Source organism: Anticarsia gemmatalis, chromosome 14 (assembly GCF_050436995.1).
Source record: "Anticarsia gemmatalis isolate Benzon Research Colony breed Stoneville strain chromosome 14, ilAntGemm2 primary, whole genome shotgun sequence".
Lineage (NCBI taxonomy): Eukaryota > Metazoa > Arthropoda > Insecta > Lepidoptera > Erebidae > Anticarsia > Anticarsia gemmatalis.
Genome location: NC_134758.1, coordinates 8,525,356 through 8,551,291, shown reverse-complemented (window position 1 = coordinate 8,551,291; position 25,936 = coordinate 8,525,356). Strand labels below are relative to the sequence as shown.

Sequence of the window (25,936 nt, the reverse complement as noted above, 5' to 3'; positions counted from 1 at the left end):
CGACACGTGGCCAAAGCTGAAAATAATTGTGACCCGCTGTCGTCGCGGTACAACTGTCTATAACACCGGCTTCGCCGAGGCCGTAAAATACCAAATCTCACTCAAATAAAGGTCACCCCAAATCGCACCCCTGCAGGTATTATAAAATGGCGTCATCGGTATAGAATTATAGAATGATCGGCAGGTATGAAAAAGGCAGAAAGGTTAGGTGGTGGTGAGCGCGCGCGACGCGGCGACGTCGCGGGGGCACTCGCCTCCCCCTGACCTTTAGAGTGGAGTCCCGCGGGAGCGCATTACCACACGACACATCCCTGAAACGGCCTCATAACATGACGGCGCGGGCCGGCGCTCGCCCGGCGCACCTGTGTAGGTGGGCCGGAGCGAGCCCGCCGCGCACTGCTGCAGCCCGGCGGCGCGACGCCGCGTCTCGCCACCGCCGCTGTCAGACGCACCGCTAGACATGCGCCGCACATTATCCGAACCCGTTCCCACCACCCACCACTATCCGCAATAATCTACCACATTGGACATCGTGTTCAAACCTACACGACATATAAATATGTGCGCATACTAACTGATATGTTCGTAACCTGAGACCCAAGTGTCCTAGACACAATAACTAAGTAATATGAGATGCACTTAGCATGATTGCTACTACATGTTACACTCAGACATAATAACTATTATGTATCAACTCGTGATAAGTATAGTCTAATGCCCAAGAATTCATATAACATCATTCATCTGAAGAAAATTCTTATCATCAATGATCTAAGCGTAGATACTTGCGTATAAATTTATCCGTGTCGTCCCATCCCTAGCTGGCGAGTCGGGTACCGCGCATGCGCGCTGGCCGCTATTAAAAAATGAATTCCTGGTTCCCGCACTGTGAGCCGTACGCCGGTGACGGCGGCTGCGTGTGTGAGGAGTGTTCGCGCGGGACCGCGCCCGAGCGCCGAGCGCGGCGAGCCACAGCGCGAGTGCGGGGTGTGGTCGTGCAGTGCGTGCAGTGTGGTGCAGTGCGCCGCCGGAGCATGCGGTAGTGTGGTAGCGCCGCGCCGATGCGGCCGGCCTGCTAGCGGCCGCGGCATGGCGCGCCGCGCCGCCCGCGCCCGCGCCCGCCCCTCCACACACGCACCATGAGCGACCTGCAGGCCACGTTCGAGTTCTCCGTCGAACTCTACAAGTTCTACAATGTCGACCTCTTTCAGAGAGGGTGAGCTCGCCGACCTCCAATATGTGACATATTCGCACCAGCCTGCTGATAACATCGATAACAACTGATAACTGCAAGCATAACAGGATGATACAAATACATTTTAATAACATACCGAAACACATTCGAAAATACTTACAAAACCAATGCTGTAGAGAACTGACATCTAATTTTCACTTATAACCAAATACACACACCTATTTTGGCTAATGAAAATTTTGGTAGAGTCGTCCATAAATATTGGACTCAATCACCAAACCTCGTATGCAAATCTAGCGAAGAGATATCATCGTACTCAAAAAGAAACGATAAACAGTATTCCCCTGACAACTGAGAGAGAGCCCTTATATTTCGATTTAAGTCGTACGCAGGCCGTCTGTACGTAATCTTTCAAAGCATTAGCCGACATTATGAACAAGATAGAACAACGTTAAGATATCTATCAACGATGCTCTCAATCACGTACACTTCAACTCGTTTAAGATACTCTTATCTGATGAGCACTTAACCAAACTGAGAGATATTAAAACCTGCTCAAAATAACTAAGTGTAGGTATAATCTAACGATCAGCTTTATCCCTCTCGTTACATTATCCCGGATAAGCACCATAATCTCCTCTTTCCAACAAAATGGAGTACGAAACTAAAACGAAGAATTGTCTATACAAACGCTAACCTAATTTTGTCGCCAAATGAGAAGTACTATTAAGTAGTAACAATAGAACAGCTCTTTGGTGTCAGATATCGCTGCGGAGACATGTTATGACATTAAACTGTCACAAGTAGTTGGGAGAGATTCGGCCATATGGGAATACGTCGAGTGGCTCTTTACTTAGGAATTTGTACAATCGTTGTATCTGGGGGCACGGCAGTGCCCCCGCAAGTCGAGCAAAAAAAAGCGGCACGGCCGTACCATCTTTTCTCGAAGCAATTCAGGCCATTTTCGACCCCCTATAATTTTGTTGTAGATAAAACAAGAAGCCTGAATTTTTAGCGACTTATCAGTCATTGTATGAACACGGTATATTGAAAATTTCAGTCAATTTGAACCAGTACTTTAAGAATGACAACTTGTTAAAGTTTTGAATTTTGTCACTCACTGATTCACTGACTCACTGACTCACCGATCATCAAAAGTCTAAGGCATTTCTAGCAGACTTAGAAGCTTCAAATTTAGAATACAAATAGAATTTAGTATCTTAATCATGGGAAAATTTCAATATTTTCTAATTTCAGTCCAGTTTTCTAAATACATTAACTGCAAGAATAACTTTGTAATCTTATACATTTATATAGGATTACAAGGTTACATTTGCAGTTAATGAATTAATTATTACTGTAGTATAATAGAAAATAATAGGTGTACATAGGTACCTACTGTATAAGGCATAACTTAAAGGTGTTTAAGCCCATGAAACTGAACAACATTTCAATAGGAAAATATGTTGAATTATGAAAAAAATAACCGTCTTTCCATAGAAATTGGACTTATGTTCGCTTTACAAAAAGAAGTGAGATGCCATCAAAAACATCCTGTAAAAAATCTCAAGTCTCGCAGCGTAAAAAGTGGTGAGATCTATGTAATACCAAGTCGATTAATCTGTTTAGTCTCTACTGAAAGGACCTTCTGTCTTAAGTTATTACATAAGTTATTATCATGCCAATATTAAAAATATTTCACGTTTAAAACAAATAAGTCGACTTGGTCATCGCATGAAAACACAAATTCGCCATTAAAATTTCAGGAGCATTAATTTCTTTAAGATACTCATCTCAATCATTATATTCGGAAGGACCCTAGTGAGGATTTCGGTTGCTGGCCCGTCGTGCTGTGCAGTGTGGTACATACTAATAATCAAATTATGCGATGGCCAGGTCGATTTATTTGTTTTAAACGTGAAATATTTTTTATATTGGCATGATAATAACTTATGTAATAACTTAAGACAGAAGGTCCTTTCAGTAGAGACTAAACAGATTAATCGACTTGGTATTACATAGATCTCACCACTTTTTACGCTGCGAGACTTGAGATTTTTTACAGGATGTTTTTGATGGCATCTCTCTTTATACGTATCACGTCTCAGGGAGGCTCTGTCGGGCCGGCGCTCTTTTGTCTCGGTTAGTATTCAAAATGTAGACGTCTGAATGTCGACGCGATATTATAAATTACGAAACATTCACGAAATCGTGAGCTTGGGACGCTCGGATCGAACAGGCTGTCTCGTCGCTTTTTACTCACTTCCGACTGTTATATTTTAGTTAAATGTAATGTCTTTCTAGGCACTTGAAGGTTGTACGGTAAAAACTCGTCTACAGTAAAAACTGGGCCAAATGTGTAATCTTCACAAGATGTAATTTCACTTTACCATAAAAAATATAGGTAGAAGCTGTCTTTTCAGTTTAGTTTTCAGTCACTCGATATAGCTTGATACATCCCAATTACAAGCTCGAAGGGGACAGGAATTAACCTCAGAGATATTTTTGAGTCTCGTATTAATACCAAGCTTATGAATCCTATGCGTATGGATATACTCGTACTTGGGAATGATACCAACCTATTTAATTTACTAGTAGAATAACACAAACCATGATCAGGAAAAGCAAAGGATAATACCATAAAAGAGCTCAATTTACTGAAATTTCAACGACTCTACAGTACAAATTTCAAACATTTCACGTCTTCTTTACTTAATTCTCAGTGAAAACCAGTTTCAGTAGATGGAAAAGTTAAATGAGAAGTGCAACCGTTCGAATACGTGAACTTTATAAACTACAGCGGCCAGTATTCTCGAAACTTCGCTGCATTCAGCTTGACTCGTAGTTGAAACCTTTAATAGAGTTTAAAAGATTTTAAACTATTTAAATGTTACTGCTGGCCGTTTTGAAACTCAATTAGGTTTATTGAAAAGAAATCAGCGATCATTTCGATGCGAGAAATTAAAAGGTATTGGAAAAAATTCGTGCCAGCGCTGGCTTCGGTTGGTGCACAATTATGATTGACGCAGCAAACTGCACGCCATCGTTCGAACCCCTTCAATTAAACCAGGAGCGCACTGACTCATAACTCTTAATTAGTAATCGCTGCTTTTAAACGTGCTTTTCCTGGAGTACTTAGGAAAATGTGGTTAAGGATTTTTTCAGTGATTGGCGATCTGCAAAATGATAAAGATGAAAGCTTATGAAAACTTTTGATTTTGTACGATACGCATTTTTATAATTGCATTCATAAATGAATGCAATCTAACATGAAGTTTCAAATTAATTCCTAAAATAATTGGATGTATAATTTTTTTATAATTTTTTAACGTTAACCTGAGTATTTCCTACCATAATTATACATTTAACAGAACTTTTCAAATTGTGTTTTTTTATCTGTGTAATTTATAGAAATATCTGTGCGTGCTGGCAATTGAATTTCAGTATATATTAATTTTGCGTGTTTATAGAGTTCAGAATAACTAGTTTCTTATTGTTTCAGGGATTCATAAATCATTTTATTATAAAAAAAAGTTTTATGAATCTGTTTATTGACTGACAAACGAAGTGCGTCGAAAAGTTTGTTAGTCCCGCGAGGAAATAGAAGGCATTTGGCACAAAGTACGGCATTTCCACTTAAAAAGCCAAATGTGAATTTAGGATTTTAAAATATTTACTGCAGTAAATAAAATGCGAAATTAATGCTTGTCAGCAATGCAGGCAAGTTTAGTGAACACTTAAATATAATTTTATTGCATTCTGAAAATAAACGCGCTGTCACAGGAATATTTTCAAGATGACTTCTGAGTGCACTATTTTGAGACACGGAAACGGATGACACCTATTAAAAGATGTTAAAAACGAGTATCAAATAGTCAAAGAACCAATAAAAACAATACTTCGTGATGTTTCTCAGTAGAAACGTCATCACGTCTGCAAGGTCGGTGTCTATATTTAACTGTTTTTAACCAGGTTTTACATCACAATGTTTACTCCCGTGGCCCAATGTTTTACTACGGAACGCGTTTCACTCACGGGGAATATACTGCTGTTAATACTAAGATAAATAAACACTCGCTTTACAATATACAAAACAAAGCGTTAAGGAAAATACTGAAAGAAACGTTGATTTTATCATCACTTGAGGTCGTTGAACAGAAATATTATGAAAAATATTATTAACTAATCATAATATCTGTATGTAACAATATAGTGAAATGGCTAGTTATTTAGTAACACGCATTAACGGTATATAAAACAGCAATATTTTATGTTTTAAAATTGCAAATGACAGACTCCTACGCATCGTGAACAGTTTGTGACCCAGTTGTATATTTGTGGCGCATTTCATTCTCACATCTCTCTATCTGAATACATACATTACATCTGAATAACGTTGAATTCTTTCAATGAATAAACAATTTTCTTGCAATCATGAAATCCTGTAAATAGATTCACTAAATACAGTTGCACATCACATGATAACATAAGTAGTGTTTAAATTAAACTATAATACTAATAATTACATTTCAGTTTAGTTTTTCTATGTTAGTAGAAAGCTCTTGTATTGCATATTAACACACACATGAAATTTCCATTATCATCATTCACAGCTTTTCTCATTCCACTGTTAGAAATATGTCTCTTCCAATTTTGCTAATCTTTAATGTTTTGTGCCACTCTTGTCTACATGCTTCCAACAAAGTCTTTCAATTCACGATCTAGCTTGCCACGATGAGAATATGATGTAATAAAATATAGACTATCTGACACAAACTTACAGATATAGATTTTGAGACGTGAAAATAATCAGCTTTTTTTCAATCTCTTCTCTTTATCCAATCGAAATAATCACATAGCGACTATAACGTTGAACACAATTCTCTCAGCACTAGAATATTCTACCGCAACAGTTTATGTGAAACCACAAATCATGGTGCGACGTTCCCAGCCCTCCCTGGAGGCTTAGAGGTATCATCTACCTGAGAGACGACGATGTTATAACGTAGTAGGTACTACCACTCCCTTATTCTAAATAACGAAACATTACTTTTTAATAACTCAATGAAACATATTTTTTTTGTAATTCTATATTTTTGCTTAGTTAGAAAGACGTCTTGCATCCAAGATTTCAGTCCACGCGAACCCTGACTAAACTTTTAAATGACTCATTTGGGTCTCACATCGCATAGGGCTTAACAACAAGCTGCAATTTTTATATCAACTACCCATATGTTGAGTTTTTTTTTTATAATTCTTTCAATGAGTTTAGACTCACTTAAAGCTCTTCATTACTTATTAATATTATAATACGAACTCACATAACGTCTAACCAACTATGCAGACAGACATCAACTCAAAGCAACTCAAATTGGAATACCAAAACGAATTTAACTCTTAAACAATTAGCTCAACTGCTTAGCTCGTAGAAAGCGATGTCTGCACTATGCAATTAACGTCAGTATACTCGGGTGAAACATCTCATATTTTATGCTACAAGTGCATAACCTAATAAGCTTATTTGCCCCACACTGAATCATTCTGGAACGTGCTTGGGAATTTATTTCCGCACGATGTCTAGATTAGTGCGGAACTCGCAGTGCTCATTTTATTTTATATTTTATATTGCTGTTGTATGTCATATATAGTAGTAATACTATCCGGGTCAGATCATTGAACTCGTATGGTTCGATCTTTAAGAAACAATTCTTGGATATTTTTTGCATTGTTAGAACCAAGATATCCTTGAAAGGGAAGTTTTCACTTAAAGCTTTTTTATTACAGGGATCTCTCGGCAAACACTTACATTATTATGCACCTTTTTACGACATCTGTGATTTATGTGATACCTGAAAAACTGTTTGAACCGTAAATATTATTTTAGGTCCGAAGAGGACGACTACAGAAAAGCTTGTAAACAACATATTTATATTATTCTTTTGTACCCAATTCAATTGAATTATTGTTTTCGAGCATTCGGCGTGTTTATTTTGCAATTTTAAAACATAAATAAACAAAAGTCTACATGTATTTTCCATATGAACAAAATTCACGCACGTAAATATTTTAAGTCATCGATTCGCAAGATAAATGTTCGACAGTTCTGCAAGACATTGTTATGTTAAATTACAAGTAAAGTTACAGCCCTTTTCTCATTGTTCGGCCGCCATATTTTCTTGTTTTTAAATGGAATGTCGCAGCCACTGAACTGTTATTTATTCTAGAATCTTTCAGTTCTATTGTAATAGTAGACTTTGCTATTATAAGGCACGATAATGTTGATATTACTTCGTTTGAATCGTTTTACGTTTTGTTGCAGTTGACTCATTTTGACTACGTAAAGTTTTACAAAGTAAGAGCTCTTTTAGAACTAAAACTAATATGTTAACATGTTAGGCATTCATTGAAAGAAAAAAATTTGCAAGTACTTAAGTAGTAAAACGATTATTTTTAGTTACAGATAGCTTAATCTTTGTAAAACTTAAACTATTTTAACTTGTTTGATGTAGCCAGTATGAGAAAACAGCATTAGTATTACGTTATTTAGCTGAATCGGTATCAAAAACCCAATGTACCACAAAGTTTATAATACGTCACCAATAACTTTGACACACATCGCAATTTTTTGTTCTACTTTCGATCCCCATAAAAAACAGTGAGAAGTCATAAAATCGTCACATGCGAATGCAATATCGTTGAGGGTTAGTCACTAGTACAAGTTTATAGGCGCATATAGAAGTACTGTCCACTGAACTAAACACATTTATTCCCCCTTTTAACAGCCGTCTGCGTTTTAGGGGAGCGTCATATAACAAACGATAGCTATGGGGAGCGCGTAAATTGATTTGGGTCGAGACCAACGCGACAGGTGTAAATGAATTGGGCTGTAAAAAGTACCCAACTTCGAGATACATCCACGACAGGAAAAGGTCAGGAGAAGTCTTGACGAATTGCTTCGGTTGTGTGTGAAATAAAGAAATTACAGGCTCAATGTGCGAACTCAAGAGAACGAAATTACTTTCAAAACTCGATTGTAGTCAAAGAAGCAAGATTGAAGAATTTCTTGCAAGGGTAAATACTTATACTGCCCCTTTCCTTTTTGAGTCAGTATTTTATTTGAAATTACTATCTCTTTATTCCTACCGGTTTCGGTCGCAATTAAATCAAGTAACTCAAACATAAAGACTGACATTCAATAGATAGAGATTATCGAAAGCGCAGAATTGTTTATCCAACACGGCTTCGACACATTCACAATCTTGTTCCGGATCGAGAAAGTCCAGTGGTTTATTGAATTACGCGCGGGCGGAGCCACCGGAACAATCTAATCACATTCATTGTCTATTCTATTATACAGTGCTCTTATCACTCGACGGATTACCTACTTCTTCTGTTGATAGTTTAATGCGATAGATTCTATCCAACACAAATAATAATATTGATAATATGCATTTAGCAATAACTATGTGGATAAAGGAATTAAGTGCGCTAAAATTTTTATGTTAATTGCTATATCACAATAAATAAATGTACCTATTCGGATAAACTTATAAAAAACAATTTCGCTCCTGCCAATAAACAACAATTAAACGTCAGTATCATAATTAATCAGTACATTCCCTTTCGTATTTCCTCAGTCATTTATTATCAGATAAGAGAGTGATTGAAGATTCCACTTACCAATGTGAAATCAGAAACAATTTTATTCAGCCGTAACGAGGAAATCTTGTTAATGACATGCACACTAAAGTCTTAAAACATTGTTAAAGCAGCTAAAAACGATTGCAAAGTGTTAACTGCGAACATTTCCGTGAAATGAGCGTAATAAGCTGAATGACTATAATGAACTTAACATAATAAGCTGAAGCATTTACTTGCTCGTGCCGCTTCGACATTCGCAGGGAAATGTAGAAAATCCCATTCAACTTCACAATGGTTGTAATTTTTCGGAAAAGTTTTGAGCGAATGCGTTTTATGGCTCTTTTGATGCCGTTTATTCTCGTAAGCTGTGGTCAGAAATATAATATTTATTCCTGTTGGAATATCTGAGTAAGGAGAATATGGAGCAGTCTTTGCGGAAATCGTATTGCCTGTATTGTTGAAATCAGTGAACCGTGTTCGGACTCAAGTGGGCCACTGCAAGCTTAATATGTCAAAGGGGCGCTATATAGGGATATAGCTTGCCGCATTGAGGTATTATACGCTTGCTCTGCTGCAATATTTTCATCTCAAATAATATTAAGGTTATTCCTCTACTGAATATGAATAGGGAACCAAACTTTTGGAGTGCCCATTGTAGAAATGGGAAAGTAGAGTGTTTTGCTTTCCATTCCTATAATCTTATAGTTACTACTTGCTTAGTCGCTAGTACTAGTACTTGTTTAGTACCTATTAGTTTGATATCTCAACATATAGATGTCCAGTGTTCATACTGTTTACACTATTTCTTTATGTAGGTGTATTCCTCGTGCCGCATGCCGTACAGTTTGCTCGACAGGAAGTATGGTCGATGCAGTGATAGGTCTCGGAAGATGCTATCTCCGGAACGTTAAATTAATCCGATTTAATCTCGGCTTTAGATTTACATGATTTCATTTAAAATACTCTATTTAATATATATTTTAGTGCCAGTTGGCGCAGCTTGCAGTTTAGGTATACATTCTATTGGTCGAAATAAGATTTGGTATTTAATCCCTATATTAATATAATAATATTTATAAAATAATTTTGGTATAAATGACCCATTACATATTGGAACACTAAAAATATCTTCAATTATTTCAGACAAAAATATGTAGGTACTATTCTAAGGATTCTTCTAAAATAAAAACTTCCACATTTGAATTCGAATCGTGTCTAACCCAAACGACCAGCCATTTCAGAAGTAACTATAGAGCTATTAAGCAAATAACCTTATGTTCAGGGTCTGTAATGTACTTCTGTTTCACCAGGTTGTACCAGGTGCGCGTGGGTCTCCGCGTGTCGCCCAAGGTGCCGGTGCACATCGAGGCGTCGATCTCGAGCGGCAGCGCCCCCCCGCGCTCCGGCCGGCAAGCTGCCGCCGCCTCGCTCATCGGAGGCCTGGCCGCCTCCCGGGCCTTCCAGATCATGTATAGGAATGAGGAGGTCACGCTCAGGGATACTGTGCATTTTAGAGCTCATTTGCTAGGTAAAAGAGTTTTCTTCTTGACTGTACAATTGCTAAGTCCTAACGTTACATTTACCAGTTCGATATGATAGTCTATTATTGGTCACCTTGTTGAGTACAAGTTGACCTTGAAGCTTGGTTAGCCGATTGTGTTTGTTCTGTAGAATCAGAACCTACTTGTCGTCTATATTTTTCAATCCTGAAGTTAGTACCCTGATTTGAGCCAATTTTTTATTGTGTTTTCATTAATGAAGTCAATTATGTTGCGCAGTGGATAGCCGAAATCTCAAAGAATCCTTGGAGAGAGCAGAATGGAGTCTCGGCGTAGAGTTGTGGTGCAGCGAGGGTGCTCAGTCCAGCACCCTAGCGCCGGTGTCCTGCCGCGTGCTCAAGCTGCACTTCCAACCCTCACAGGGTCTCCACTACCACCTGCCAGTCTTATTCGACTACTTCCACCTGTCAGCCGTCTCCATCACCATTCATGCGAGTCTAGTTGCTTTACATCAACCCTACATCAAGTAAGTATTAAAAAGGTACACCAACACTCATGTTGAACAACAAAAGTACTGATAATTCGAACAATAAACGCATGTAACCTCGCCAACATCATAAATAATTGTTCGACTGTCGAATGTTACTTAAACAACCAAGTTAATTTTATCACTTTGTGTAAATGCTAAAAGGAAGAAACATAACTTTTGTCGAAGCGGTCCCGGAACGTCCAATTTTCGATTATTATCTTGCATTAAAGTCGCTCAGTGGGCGTCAAATCATCAATTGCAGAGTTTTAAGTTACACCTACGACCATATATTTATTGAATTAACGCAATACAATAAATCGCGATCTTGGCACCCAGATAATATCGGAGACCATCCATGGAATTTCTCTTTCAATAAATGGCCCTGTGAAACCAGTACGCGACTTAAATGGATTTTCACAGCCTATAAATTTGCTTATTCGATTTGCAAAGTGCATACATTTATGCTGTAGTACCTATTGTGACGTATAGATGACTAAATTTTGTACTGATTTTGTAACTGCTCTCCAAGGAAAAGCATCATGCATTACGTTCAAAGTTGGTAAGTAGGAGTACGCTATCGAATACTTTTCACTTGACTAACAATTAATTAAAGGTCCAAAAATGTGATTCTTTGCAGCACACCACGCTCGAGTAAGCAATGGGGTAAACTGATGAAGAATGCTAGCACCAACTTTAATACTTCAGGAAGTTTTGAGAACGTGCTTTTTGGCTCCACTGGCAAATGTGCTGGAAGTAATTCGAGCAAGATTGCACATGCCAGGTATGACCAACGGACAAATATGAATGTTGCTTCTCAATTCACTTAAAGTTCCTTATCCTTACTTACTTACTGATCCTTTTTATTGGTATTTCAGACAAGTCCACGCAGAAGTATGTGGAATACTATTAGGATCTCTAGAAGGGTTACAAAGTGCACTGGCAGTTTGCGGGTCGACCGGAGTGCTGCTCACTCCTGAAGAGTCATCTTCCAACTCCGTTGTAGGAGAAATGTCGCAGAGAATAAAAGACCTTAGCGAGTTTGGCAAGGTCAGTGAAATTAATTTGGTAAAACAAATGTTAAAGTCTCACACCTAGTATTTAAATCCGGTTGTAATTGAAATAAAAACATTTTGTTGCATTCCAAACTAATAATCGCATTATCAAAATCCACAGTAGTTATACCTAAATAGAAATGAGTCAATGTTTACAACATACGTATATGAAACACGTATCTAAATATTATATTATGCATTAAAACAACTCTATTTAACCTACTCAAAATGAAACAGGTAAATTCCGCTGGTATTTATGATTCACATATCAGTATGACATTTGAAATCACTAAAGATAACTTAAGAAAAAAAAAACTTCAGCAGATTAATTTTTACTACTAAACTAGCGGACTGGCTCGACTTCGTCCGGATATTTTACAATTTTATCCCGTTGATTTCATTCCCGTAGGAATTAGATTCCATCATCAATCCTATACAAACCTTGTCCCGGTTTGTAACTACAAACATAAAAAAAATATAATTATCACACTTAGTTTTAGTTCACGTCCGTACATTTCGGTTATTCATTTTTATTTGTCAAAGTTGATAGCAAAGCGGCAGAGTTTACACATTCCTTATAAAATAAAAATGCTGATCAGAACTTCCAGAAGTCGGAGTGTGGAGAGGAGGAGGAGTGGGCGATGAGCGCGGCGCATGACATCGCGAGGCTGTGTGCGGAGGTGACGCTGAGGTGGCGCGCCTTCCTGCATCACACCACCGACCGACCCCACGTGCACCACGCGCTCGCTGCCAGGCATCATGCGTTACGGTAATTTCACTAGTTTAATACACGAACGAGCCCATCTAACTTCTTGATAGATCTAGTGGAGAGGTTTGAATTCATGATTTTTCGGCATAATATAATAAAGTGTCTGAAATTTGGCAGGCTGTGTGACAGCATCGCAGTCATATAAGAATGGGAAATGAGGAAACAGCTCTTTTATACTACTAAACACATTTGAGTTACAAACGTGAGAATCTTTTTTAGCTTTTCGCTGTTCTTACGGTCATTTTTCTTCTCTTTCCAGTATAAAACGTTTCTCCGAATGCTTCTTCGTGCTGGACAACCCGCGGCATTCGCTGGCAGGTTGCTACGACAGCAACTACCAGTCGTACCAGAGTGTCGGGGAGGTGGCGCGCAGGTCGCGGTACCTGGCGCTGCTGCCGCCGCTGCCGGTCCACTGCATCGCGCTCGACGGTGACCCTCATATCATGCCCATCATCTTTGAAGATAGGTATGATATACATTTAAAATAATTAACTGTAGGTATTTAGTCATTTCTATGACATGGAGAACTAAGAACGTTTTTTCCTGCAGGTATCAAGACACTGCAGAATTTGCGAGACGACGTTCATTCTTGAATTCTAGTGCTAGCAAATCTGGTAGCGGTATGTATTATGAGCATTTATTTCTATATTTACTGTAAGTTTATATTTTCTTTGTACAGAGGATTTTAGAATAAATATAATAATCTATCTAGTTTTTACGAACATGTTCATGCTTTGTTGTAGATCCGTTCCTGTGTTCGGAACCACTTGGAGATGACTGCGCTTGTAGCATAAGCTCTCTCATGGATTCTAGAAGGCCTTCATCAGAAGCCTCAAGAGTTACGCTTACATTGCCAAAGACTATCATGGACGTCCTCGAGCCGCAATTCAACGCGCCCAAAGCAAGTGCTAATGTCGTACAAGCTACTTTAACGTTAGCTCCGCAAAAGTCAGCCCGCGGTTCGCCTAAGAGAGCTTTAGTAAATCAAAAAGTAGTTGAAATGAGTAAACCGCATAACAAACAACTCGAACTAACGGGAAGGAACAGATATATCGTGCAGAACAATCAAATTAGCGAGATTCAACTTCCACCCAACAATGCATTTGCTTCATGCTCCATACAGCAAGGACAGCAACTGTCTCGATACTCTGCGTCGACATTGCTTGACATCAACGCCGCTAAAAGTGTTACAAATGTATCGCGTCTAGAGAAAAACGACCCCAACGAGGTTTTCCGCCAAAAACATGAAATCACGAGCGGAGTTAGTACATTACCGGCCAGACATAGCAAGTCTCTGGATCAGCTGAGAGTGTCACAACTGACACCACTCAACACCGCACAAACATTACAGAAGAATGTTAGGAATAGTTCAAACTCTTCTGTCAACTATCCGAAACCATACTTACCGCCGCAACAGATAAAGCCGACCACATTGCCGAGAAGTGTTACTACTACTGCTTACCCGACAAGTACAACGACGAGATGCGGATCTAAAGGAGACGATTATAGAAGAAACATAAGCGAATTTAGAGAAAAATATAAAAATCCATGTAACAATCTCAGCATTAGCCCTCAAGGAATGAGCAATGAAGTTTTCCATAATGTAGGATATAAGTACGATGGAATGATGAAACCTAATCCTAACCAAGTGTACGGCTATACTTTCGGTAATCAGGGTAATATGCAAGTGAATAATGTTATTCGTAATCCATTAGAGTTTCAAAGAGGCTACAGTGTAAATTTAGCCCGTCCTATGTTGCCTCCACGTAATTCTTACCCACCGGTTAGTGGTAAAAATCAAGTGACTGATCAGAGTAACTTAGTTTCTAATAAACACGTACATAGATCGAACTCTACTCACGTGTTTCATCAAAAAGACAATTCACAAATTCCGATCGACACTATCAGGCACGAGTTGAACTATTATTTACAAAAAGGTGATTGGAGCTATGATTTTAACACGGGTAGTTTAATACAAAATTATCAAAAGAAATCTAGCAAGAGTAGCGACGACAGTGGATTTGTAATGACTTTAGATAGAAGCAGTGATGGAACTTCTAAATCGACGTACTCAAAAACGCCGCCGTCTACTCCACATTCAGCTATGCCATCTGTAAGACACAAGAAAAGTCGATCGAAAGAATCAAAATTAAATAATAGTGGAAAAGAAACAACAAAAATCAATTCGAGTAGAGATTCGTTAAGCAGTCATCACTCTATTAAATCGAGGGATAGTAAATCGGACCGACAAACATCGAAATCGGAACGCAGCACTCCTAAATCAGATCGAGCGACGCCCAAATCAGGCAAATCTACACCTAAGTCCGGTGGGATTACTCCCAGGTCAGGTTTAGCTACTCCTAAATCGGGCAGAGCGACACCAAAGTCGGGCGCACAAACACCGAAGAGTGGAAGGTCGAGCGGAAAACCAGAAAAACGCTCAAAACACAAAGCTTCAGAGAAAATGACACAGCTAATGTCAGAAGCGGCATCATCGTCTAGTAACGAAAGTATTCCTTTCGAACTAAGAAGATTGGAATCATCTGCAAGTGTTCCGTATAGTCTTGATCACGGTCCAGAACTGTTAAGACATTGTAGAAGTGCAGCATCAGTGTTAGATGAACCCAATTTAAATAATAATTTCGGTTCAGAATCGCTACCGAATTTAGCACCTCCTCCAGCTTTTGAGTCACCGCCACTCGACATAGGAGACAAAGATTTCAAAATTTTACCTCCAGAAAACTTTTCTAATAAAGAAGAAAAACGTAGAAGTAGAAGCAATTCCACATCAAGTTTAAGTGAACAAAGTGGATGGGTGTCAAGCGGACGGAGTTCCGGCCCATCGTCCCCAGATAATGCTAGTTGTCAATTAAATCAAAACTTTCATCCACCGAATCCATCTGTTTCTAAAGTCAGTAGTAAAAGTTATGAAGACCCGATGGAACCTCGTAAAGCTGAGGGTGATACTATAAGTGATTTTAAACGAACTGTTCTCAACGGAGAACAGTTACGCGAACGGTTACTAAAATTAGCTGTCAAAGTTGCACAAACTAACTCGAACGAAAAGATAGAATGCTGTGACAAAGCAGTATGCGAAGAATGTACAATATGCAGTGACTCTATATGTACGGATAGTCAATGCGAATATAATAAACTAATGCACAGTAATGGCATAGACGCGGGATGCAATTCGGACACGTGCACAGCGAGTTGTTACCAACAAATGTCGGAAATGCAGGCAGGGAAGACTAATCAGAGGCATAACTCTTTTAGTGCAATACAGGGAAAAACGTACAGTTCATCAGGCAGGTCGCATAGCGAGGGAGCGGTGAAAAAATCTCAAACAATTAGTGACAATCTCCATCCTTACATCAGGAAGGAAATCCCTCCTAAAGCGCAGCAGCCGCAGCCGCAGGCGCAACCACAAGCTGGTAAATCACAAACGATACAGAAGACGAAACTGAAAGATAGAATAGAGTACACGGAAAAGCTGATAGCAGCTGAAATAAGGAGTTTGACAGTAGACCGCTCATGCAAAAGTCATAACGGCAAGAAGATCTCTCTAGCAGGGCAACCATACTCTAGTAAAGCGAAATCTGAAGTTGATTTAGCACATTTCGTTGGAGACAACGATTATGAACATCTACCACCACCGCAACAATTTAGAGATGCACCGCCACCACCGGATGAGTTTAAGGTAATTAAGTCCTCGATACTTTTATCATTATTATAGGTGACAAGGCTCTTAAACTAACATTCTATATGTTACAGGATCCTCCTTCGAAGTCACCAAAATTGAGTAGACAGAGTAGTAAATCGTCTACTCCTTCCAAAACGCCTAGGAAGCAACAGGCGCAACCAACAACGCTTCAATTAGACAACCCTCTGTACCATGTGTGCGAAGGTAACGCAATAGAAGAATATGGTCTTTTAACAAACTAAAGCTTTCGCTACTAACACCATCGCTTGGCTTACAACAGGTATTATGGAGAGACGGAAGCTGCGACCACATCAGTCGGTGAATTCTACGAGTACGACATCTGGTAGTACGCTTAATAAAAGTCAGAGCACCGGAGAATTGGCTAGCAGAAACGATGGAGGTAATAGCAGTTTACTGGTTTACTTTGCTTTCGTTTGTTTTACTCATTCATAACTATTTACTAATGTTTTTACGAACACTAATTTACTTCTTTCTTCATGTATAAGCAGATCTATAATGTTCCATTTACTTTATTCATTTATTAGTGAACTTTATTGCTATCTTATACTGAATTATACCCTGAAACCCTTTCTATATTGCTGAATACAATATTTTTAATTTCACACATTCACTCATTTGAGAAATATCTTTCTACATTTCAGAACGGGAGAGCAATCTCGTCAGTATATTCGGCCTGGCGGAGTCTGAGAGGCTGTTCGTGAAGTGTCGAGAGGAGTTCAGACAAAGCGTCAAGTATCCCGGCGCCATCTACTCCGATTTTCCGCCTATTGAAAACCCACTGCCGTATTTCCATATCAGCGATGAATATAGAATGTTTAATCCTGAAGGTAAGAACAAAACTGAGGAGAACTTTATTTTATTCATTGATCCTTATTTGAACAATCAACTGTTACTGTACTTACTGTTTTTGTACATAAGACAAAAGTACTAACGCCTAAGTGACATTCAGTATGTTTTATTTGTATACTTTTTTGCTGAATGAGCACATAACGGAACAATAATTCTTAAGTATAAAGCTTCATAATGAACTCGTTTTTTCAGGACTACATCTGATCATCTGCGTCCACGGTTTGGACGGTAACGCAGCAGACTTGAGGCTTGTAAAGACGTATCTAGAACTAGGTCTGCCTGGGGCCAGGCTAGACTTCCTCATGTCCGAGAGAAACCAAGGCGATACTTTCTCTGATTTCGAAACGATGACAGACCGGTAAGTCCAAATTACACCTTTATTACTAGAATTACGCTATCGATGATCTACAACCAACATCCTTTGCCTTATTGATTGCTTTTTCCTTAGTACATTAACTTGATTAACTTTATATAACCAGTATTTCAAGGAATTTAAATTGACGGTTTAAATTGATAGGAACCATGCAATTAGAATACATTATGGTTTCGTCTTTAAATATTAAAATTGCTTTTTCTTTCACAGGCTGGTCCAAGAGATTCTGACTCACATTCAGACTTCGAGTGAACCAGCTCGAATCAGTTTCGTGGGTCACTCGCTGGGAACTATTATCATTCGGTCGGCTCTAGCGAAGCCTCAAATGAAGCCATTCTTGGGAAAGCTTCACACGTTCCTCTCCTTGAGTGGACCTCATCTTGGGACGCTGTACAACTCCAGTGGACTGGTTAATGCAGGTAAGATCTGTGAAAAACCAGCCTCTATTAGTCAGTATACCTTATCGATGATCTAAATACCAATTTTACTATTTTCAGGTATGTGGTTTATGCAGAAATGGAAGAAATCGGGCTCTTTACTCCAGCTGTCGCTCCGTGATAACTCTGACCCTCGGCGGTCGTTCCTCTACCGGCTGAGTGAGAGGAGCCAGCTGCATCAGTTCAAGCACATACTACTGTGTGGCTCCGGTCAGGATCGCTACGTGCCGCTGCATTCTGCGAGACTTGAGCTGTGTAAAGCAGCTGCAAAGGATACTTCATTGCTGGGACAGGCTTATAGAGAAATGGTTAGTATTCTGTTAACAGAAAAGCGTTTTGAAATCCCCAACTAACATTATTTGATTTAAGATTGATCCTTTACCAGGGTTGTGCGAGTTTTGTACCTAAGCAGAAATTTGTTTATTAAGATTGGAAAAAGAGACTGAAAAAAGTCGTTGCCTATTGTTCGCGTTTACCGCAACGCCAAGCAACATGAGACTGCGGGAAAGAACATAGAAATGCGGGTTAAATTAAACATACACTTTGCAGATTTACTATTTTTTCGTCTAATGCTACATTATTGTTGACATCAGGTACACAACATGGTGTCCCCGCTAGCGGCGCGTGCGTCCACGGTGTCGGTGGTGCGCTACGACGTGCAGCACGCGCTGCCGCACACGGCCAGCGCGCTGGTCGGCCGCGCCGCGCACATCGCCGCGCTCGACTCCGACCTCTTCATAGAAAAGTTCCTCCTCGTCTCTGCACTTAAATATTTCCGATAGATTCTTCTCTTTATTACACCGTCGGACTATTTTGTGTACCTACTCAAGTCTATTCTTTTGGAACGTGGAGACAAATTCTAATGCAATTCTAATCCGTTTGGCTCTATCTGAGAATATTGAGAACTAAACGGTATAGAATTTGGGCAGGTAGTATTGCAACGGCCAGATATTACGAGTAATAGCATAGTAAGGCTCAATACAGATTAAGCACGGTACTGGGCCTAGTAGATCGTGAAAGCGGTAATCAACACGAGGTTGACGCATGAAAGATGGAGTCACAGGGGATTTTTCTTAATTAGGACACAAATTACCGACGAAATCTCGTGTCGTTATCAACTTTATCAAACGGATGTTACAAAAATTAGTCCTTTGAAGCATAATTATGAAATCGACAAGGAATTTATGACTAAAATGTTTACTTTCGTCAATTTATCATACCATAAATCTATATCCTGCTTACTAATTACGTGTCTTGACCTGCGTATCATACTTTAGAATATGCCTACAACTGCTGTTAACGCTGTTACCTTTTGGAAGTCAATACAATCAATACAATCGAAGTACTAGTCTTATAATCGTAATTAATGCACAAACGATAGCCTCTGGAATTAATATCATTCACAAGCTTACTCTTATTAAGCATTTATTCACATACACAATTCACAAACTTATTCCTCATTTTAACATTCGGCATTTTACTATGTTTCGCATTTCTTGGCATTTAACTCGTCAATAAAATTAGAATAAAACTTTTCCTGCAGCTGCATACCACTAACTCTTCAAATGTCTTCTTTTCATTCATCTTTTCCATGATCATTGACTTGAAAGTTCCTTCTTCGATGGAATTCAGATCGCTTAGATCGGCCATGTTTTTGCTTATCGTCATTTGATCCAATTACCTGAAATTCGAACAAACTATTGGTTTATTTAAACGTATTCTAAGTGGAAGCATTTCATATAAACTTACTCTAAAGTCAGACATAAAGCCTATGGAATATTTATCCTTTCACTTTGTCACCGCTACCTACATAACTTCTAAACTTTGCTATTTTTCATCCGCAGGGTCGCCTCAATCTTGTTACATATTAATAATACCTTTCGCGATCATAATGTAAAGTGTAATTAGGTAGTCTTATATCAATTTAATCTTTTAAGGATACTGATTGTTTTATCTGTCAACAATATAAATAAGTAATGATACATCTCCGTATTATCATCATAATATTACCCAAATCTATCAGCCATACTCTAAATATAAATGTGACTGTTTTCAGGTGACTCTGCATACACATTGCACTTCTAGATCCTATTCCTACTTATCCCTTCAAAAAGCACTACAGCATTACCAAAATTACTTACAGACTTTCGAATAAAAGTGTGATAAATCGATTATAGTCATAATTGTAGATGATTTATGAACTACGTTGACAAGACGATGAAGCAACAATTTTAATTAAGTAGACTTTAAGACGGATCTTTACACCAATTAATTAAGACTATAATTTTAGCGACTGTAGATAATATAGGTAGATGTTATTTGTATTATTGTTGTCTATGAACAGTATCATTCTTAAACACGTCGGGTTATCTGCTATGAAAGTATACAACACTTCGTTCTATACTTTGCATTCGCACCCCGTCACCTCGGCACTCGGTGACACTATTATTAATGGTAGTTTATAAATACAATTATCTTTACTTTCATAGGAGATACCTACAATTGACTTATACTTATTTCCTCTTGACTTCCTGAAGGCCCGGAATTATGTTGATGAAATCAAAATTACCTCGTTGACAAGGGTCTGATCGAATGTAAGTTCACAAGAATGACATGTTTTTAATACACAATAACAAATCAATTATTACTACATAAAAGGAATGTAATAGAAATAATATTATTGATATATAAATAGAGCGTGTCATATATTTATGTTCCTGAAGCAAATGGACATTTCCGAAGGCCTCGAACGTCGGCCGTAGCCTTAACAATAAAATAAATAAATAAAGTAAACGTTAGATGAAAGTTGTAAATTTTTAATCGAATGTTAGACTGATCTTTAAAAATATACGATCACGGAGATATTGAATAAGTTTCATAGAATATCTTTTCTTATTAGTAGTGAACATTATTTGATAAATTACAGTTATTATCTCGCTCTGTCCACTTCTCTCTATTAAATTAATCAGTAGGTAATGTTTTATACAGGGCTTGGAAATCTAATTTATTATAATTCGATATATTGTGTACTTACTACTGGGATATAGTTATAGTGTTATTATTGCTCACGGGCAGGCTTGGAGGGCCCCACTACATACTTACATCAAACATCAGTTTCTACCGAAGGAACTCTTTAGAAACGACAAAAGCAATTTAAAAATTTATCTTTTTAGATGTAACGTTTTTTTAATAATTTAGTAAGTGATTTGTTTGGTATTGAGAGTAAAGAAAAACATTAGCAATTAAAACACAATTGAACTATGAGACGATCGTAAAAAAATCAAAGCAAGACGCTAGTTCGAGTTATTCAACTCTAATTAATTGATCTTTTTTAAGAAGTGCAAGATTTAATTGAAATTATAAAGGTTTACCTACTAAAATACGTAGTAACTGATACCTCAGTGAAAATATAAAATATTTTATTTTGGAACTGATATAATATATTTAAATGCCCTCCACAAACGCATAATAGCCGTAATAGGAAATAAAATATGTATCTAGGAGTGTATCAAGAGACGGGAAAGAATTTTGTAAATATTATAGAAATGAAATTTTATTTGTAAATCGTATGTTTAATGGCAATGTGTCGATGTTATACACTTATGATAATAAATAAATAATGCCTGAACTCTTATTTATTTCAACTGCTACCATTTCCTACCAAAATTATATTAGGTACTACTAGACTAAAATTTGAAACACCTACTAACTCAGTAGTTCACAACCAGTGGTCCGTGGAAGCCAAAATATGGTTCGCGAATGATTTTTTTTTAAGGTTGATTATTACACTTTACTTTCAATATACTTACAAAGTAGTCACTGCTAACACGAATAGTATAAGAGTGGTCCCGGACTAAGAAAAGGTTGGGAACCTCTATCCTAGCTCTTCTCTAATATTTAGTCCTAAGCTCCCAAGAGACATTATTATAAAGTATATTTATTATCTTTGCTACAATCGAAGTAACAAAATGTCTCAAAGCAAGAAACGTTGCTGAAAGAGCCAATGTACTTACAGTCACAAACGAATGTGTAATAGAGATAGAAGGTAGGTACCTGGACTACTGACACTACACATTATTAGAAATTAACCTATTTTAGTAAATAAGAGTAGATCACTAACAATAAACGGGAGAAAAAAAGCTACCATCTACAAGAAAACAAGCCAAACATTCAGCAGGAAAGCAATTAATTATTTATTATGTGAGCCTAATAATTAAAGCTGAAATAAACTAAGCAGTAAGCAGAATAAGCTATTTTGCATGCAATTTTTATATACCTAAACTCCCGGGATTCTGTATCTGAACATTTAAGTTCTGTACTGACCTCATCTGTATATAATTACGCAAGGAATTAAAGTGAAATATCCTACTCACATTGAATAAATGCAAACGTTTGTACTGCTACTGTGGGGGTTTTTGATAAAGCTAGCTAGTCTTTAGTGAAAAATAAATTCAATTTTTTTTTCATATAGCAATAATGTCAATTCATATGTCAAAATGTGACAGTTATAAAGAAGTGCCATATGAAAAAAAAGTGTTATTGCTGCCAGCTACATTTACCTTTAAGTAAAGATTGAATTTTGTGAATCATTTTCAATATTCACATAAAATATTAATAAAGGCGCAATCCACACAGCAATAAATTATTTTTAAAGTTTTATCAATTTATGTTTTTTTATCAATTTATAGATTGAACACACTTCAGTATAAATTGCTGTCAATTTACAAGGCGGACAACACCGACTCATGACAGTTGCTCTGCCGCAGTCGAGCGAGGCGTGTGGTGAACGTTAGGCTTTAGTTAAATTAATCGTTTTAATATTATAAATTGCATGCAATTTAAATAAAAATAGTAAAGGACATTCATATATAACGTATAAAGCATATTTTTACACAAAAAGTTAGTGATATAAAGACTTTTAAGTGACATTTTTAAGACTCAAAATTTAAATAGGCAATGCAGTGTGCGCTATCGAGTAGGTTTAACTAATAAATTGTGATTTATTTAGTCTACAATGGGTAAATTGTTGAGCCTTTTGTCTCGCGACGACTCGAACTGTTGTTCGTCGCCACGTTACGATATATTCTTGGATTTCGAGAACGCCGCGCCCACGGACACGGAGCGAAATGTTTACGAAGAGGTGCAGAGGGTGCTGTTGGATTCAGAGAAGATATTAGAAGAGATACAGTGTTACAAGGGTGCAGGGAAGGAGATACGAGAGGCGATAGCAGATCCGTCGCGGATATCCCAGGAGCGAGCGTGGCGCGCGGTCAGGCCTCTGGTGGATAAGCTGCTGCGCTGTTACAACCACTCCCTACAGCTGCAACGGGTGAGTCGATGAATCATGCACTATCTCGCACAAAGAAATCGCGATCATCAGTTTCTGATTACAGAATAAACTTTGTAAGAATTAGTTTTGAGTAGTCACATCTGTTTATACCCACCAATTATGTTGGATGCAGATGCTACCATCAAATGCGAAGTTCAATGGACTGGTGTTAATAATAACTATGTGCTAATGTGAAGATTATACTATGTTCTTATCAAAGCAGACTAAAGTACTACCTAATACTGTTATTATTTAAATAAGTATTGAAAAACAGCTGTACATAAAAATACTTACATGATAATATAGGTAGTAATGAGTGTATAGGACACAACTATCCCTACTATTATAATTTGATTGCTAAACTGTAAAGTTATCCTGTTACATAAAATAATAGTTTACAAAGTTTACCTTATATTTACTCAATATAAAATTAGGTAAAAACAATATTTTGAAATTCAAATGAAAACTACCCTACATGGTAATAAATTTTATTTTGGTTGTGGTTGACTTTTAACCATATTATGTACATGAATATTCTAATAGTAACTATTTAAGGGACAAATAAATTTCCTTGTATAACTATTTTTACGGTTCTTTCAAGAAGTTTCAAGTTCAAGAAGGTTCAAGTCATAAGCTAGCATCATAAAATGTCAGCCTTCAAATGAAGAAAAGTAATTTTTAATCTATATTATAGGTAAATAATAACAATCAAAGTTTTAACCTTTGAAAGTTTTAATTTACTGACACAGCTATCATTGTGTATTGGGGTTGTAAGTACTTAAGAAAAAGTTATTCAATCACACACTGTGGTAATGCTCTCTAAATAAGTACCTACGTATGTTTATATTTAATACAAAACAATCATAGCATAAAACAAGCCACAACAGGATACAATTATAATAAATTAAATGTACAGTTTTGAAGTAAACATTGTATAATTGAGTTGTTGGTTCATGTCATGTGAATATTCATCATAACGTACAGATACGTGTTGATAAGATAGTATGATGTCATGTTGATAACTTCTCACACTGATAAAGTACAAGTAAATAATATACATTGCGACCGTGAAAACGTGAATACGTACTCATTTCTTAAGTATGGTATGCGGTAAAATTATTTTTGCATTGAAATACTTACCTTGTAATCTACAGTCTAATAAACATAGCAGCATTCGTGTTAAATTATTTGTTAAGTTTGCCTACTATAAACATGCAGGTGTATGGAATTATATCTTATCATCTCAGTAAATCATTTTAGAAGAATGTGCCCAATATTCGTCGTATTTTGTTTTTATTCAAGCTCTCATACTTTCCTAGCTAAATTGATAGAATTTAACATATTATTTTCAAGTTAATGACATAATTTTCATTTGCATCATCAGTATTGATTGAATCCATCCACATCTCCCATTTCACCTATAAACAGACTAACATCATCTGGGTGAAGACACATGATATTTATTGATTATATTTATAGCATTAAATAAAGGGTGACCATTCCGGCGTAAACATGGCCTAGGTCTCACACGATGAAAGGTTAACCATATTTGCATGCATAACACACAATAAATACATCTACAGATACAGTAAAGTTGACATTTAAAGCGACCATTTACGGTAAAAATAATCCTGTTTTCTTAAAATAATACTCGATTCACGCAAGGTACAATCTGACATCATACACGTCGCTAAAAAAGGTCAGGAAATGAAAATGTCAATAAGCACCAAATGCACTTCCAATCCATTTCGATTTTGTGAAATCTGCAGTTGATTTCAAAAGCAGGTATTGTTCTTGAAATGAGATGAAACTGAATACCGTATCATTGATACTGAAATATCAATCAGACTGGAGATCCACGCCGATTGAATGGGCATTGAATCGATAGCTTTCATTCGCTGTTATCATTATCAGTCATCGATATTACTGTTGTGTTCCGGAACCGTACTTTACTAATTGCGATCGTACGTTACGTATCTGTACCATCTGTAGTGCAATTGATAAATAGTACAATGAAATATGCGTCATATTGAGCGTAATGCAATGATATTGTTTTTTTATACAATTATGTCATACTAACATAGCCTATCTAGGGGAAGTCCGAACAAAAAACTTAGTAACGATATCCTTAACAAACAAAATAGGTTGGTGGTTTAATGCACAGAATGACGTAAGACCGACCAACAATTTCCCCGACGAGGTACCTACTTCTCGAAGATTTATGATAAAAATCCTAAAAAGCTAAGTGGCGAGACTCTGAAAGCGATAAATAAATTGTAAAGTAATATTCCGATGGTTTTATTGAGGCCCGGATACACGCATAAAACCGACCGTTTACGTCTACGTCTGTACCAACTCCAACTACAAGGTGTTAGGGCTACCCCTCGAATAGATAGGTACGTCTTTTTATAATGGATGCAATACTCTTGGTCAAATCCTCATAAGTTATCAAAGCAGATGTCATTGAATATTTCTGTTGCTCAATGATTCTACTGACAATTAATCAGTCCATTCTAATCAACACAAATAGATTAATTGCGGA

The 25,936-nt window shown here is 37.4% G+C and overlaps 2 protein-coding genes across 5 annotated transcripts in view; both read left to right on the top strand.

Annotated features, from left to right (window-relative positions):
- Positions 1-900: 900 nt before the first annotated feature.
- On the top strand, positions 901-21,693 carry LOC142978095 (protein FAM135A). Of its 4 annotated transcripts, none has more exons than XM_076122360.1 (17): positions 901-1,216; positions 10,147-10,364; positions 10,615-10,861; positions 11,394-11,423; positions 11,502-11,645; positions 11,740-11,911; positions 12,516-12,685; positions 12,945-13,151; positions 13,235-13,305; positions 13,429-16,382; positions 16,457-16,589; positions 16,666-16,785; positions 17,048-17,233; positions 17,448-17,613; positions 17,839-18,047; positions 18,126-18,373; positions 18,659-21,693. In XM_076122360.1, exons 1-17 carry the CDS (start codon positions 1,140-1,142, stop codon positions 18,845-18,847), a joined length of 5,541 nt encoding a protein of 1,846 aa, XP_075978475.1. In that variant the 5' UTR covers positions 901-1,139; the 3' UTR covers positions 18,848-21,693. The 4 variants fall into 4 exon arrangements, with proteins under 4 accessions (XP_075978475.1, XP_075978474.1, XP_075978476.1 ...); XM_076122359.1 differs by having other exon boundaries at positions 11,478-11,645; XM_076122361.1 differs by lacking the exon at positions 11,394-11,423.
- Positions 21,694-22,804: 1,111 nt separating this feature from the next.
- Positions 22,805-25,936, top strand: part of LOC142978102 (CYFIP-related Rac1 interactor A) — a 40,111-nt gene continuing 36,979 nt past the window's right edge. The window contains exon 1 of the mRNA XM_076122379.1: positions 22,805-23,394. Within this exon, the coding sequence (XP_075978494.1) occupies positions 23,080-23,394 (315 nt within the window). The 5' untranslated portion in view covers positions 22,805-23,079. The remainder of the gene's footprint in view (positions 23,395-25,936) is intronic.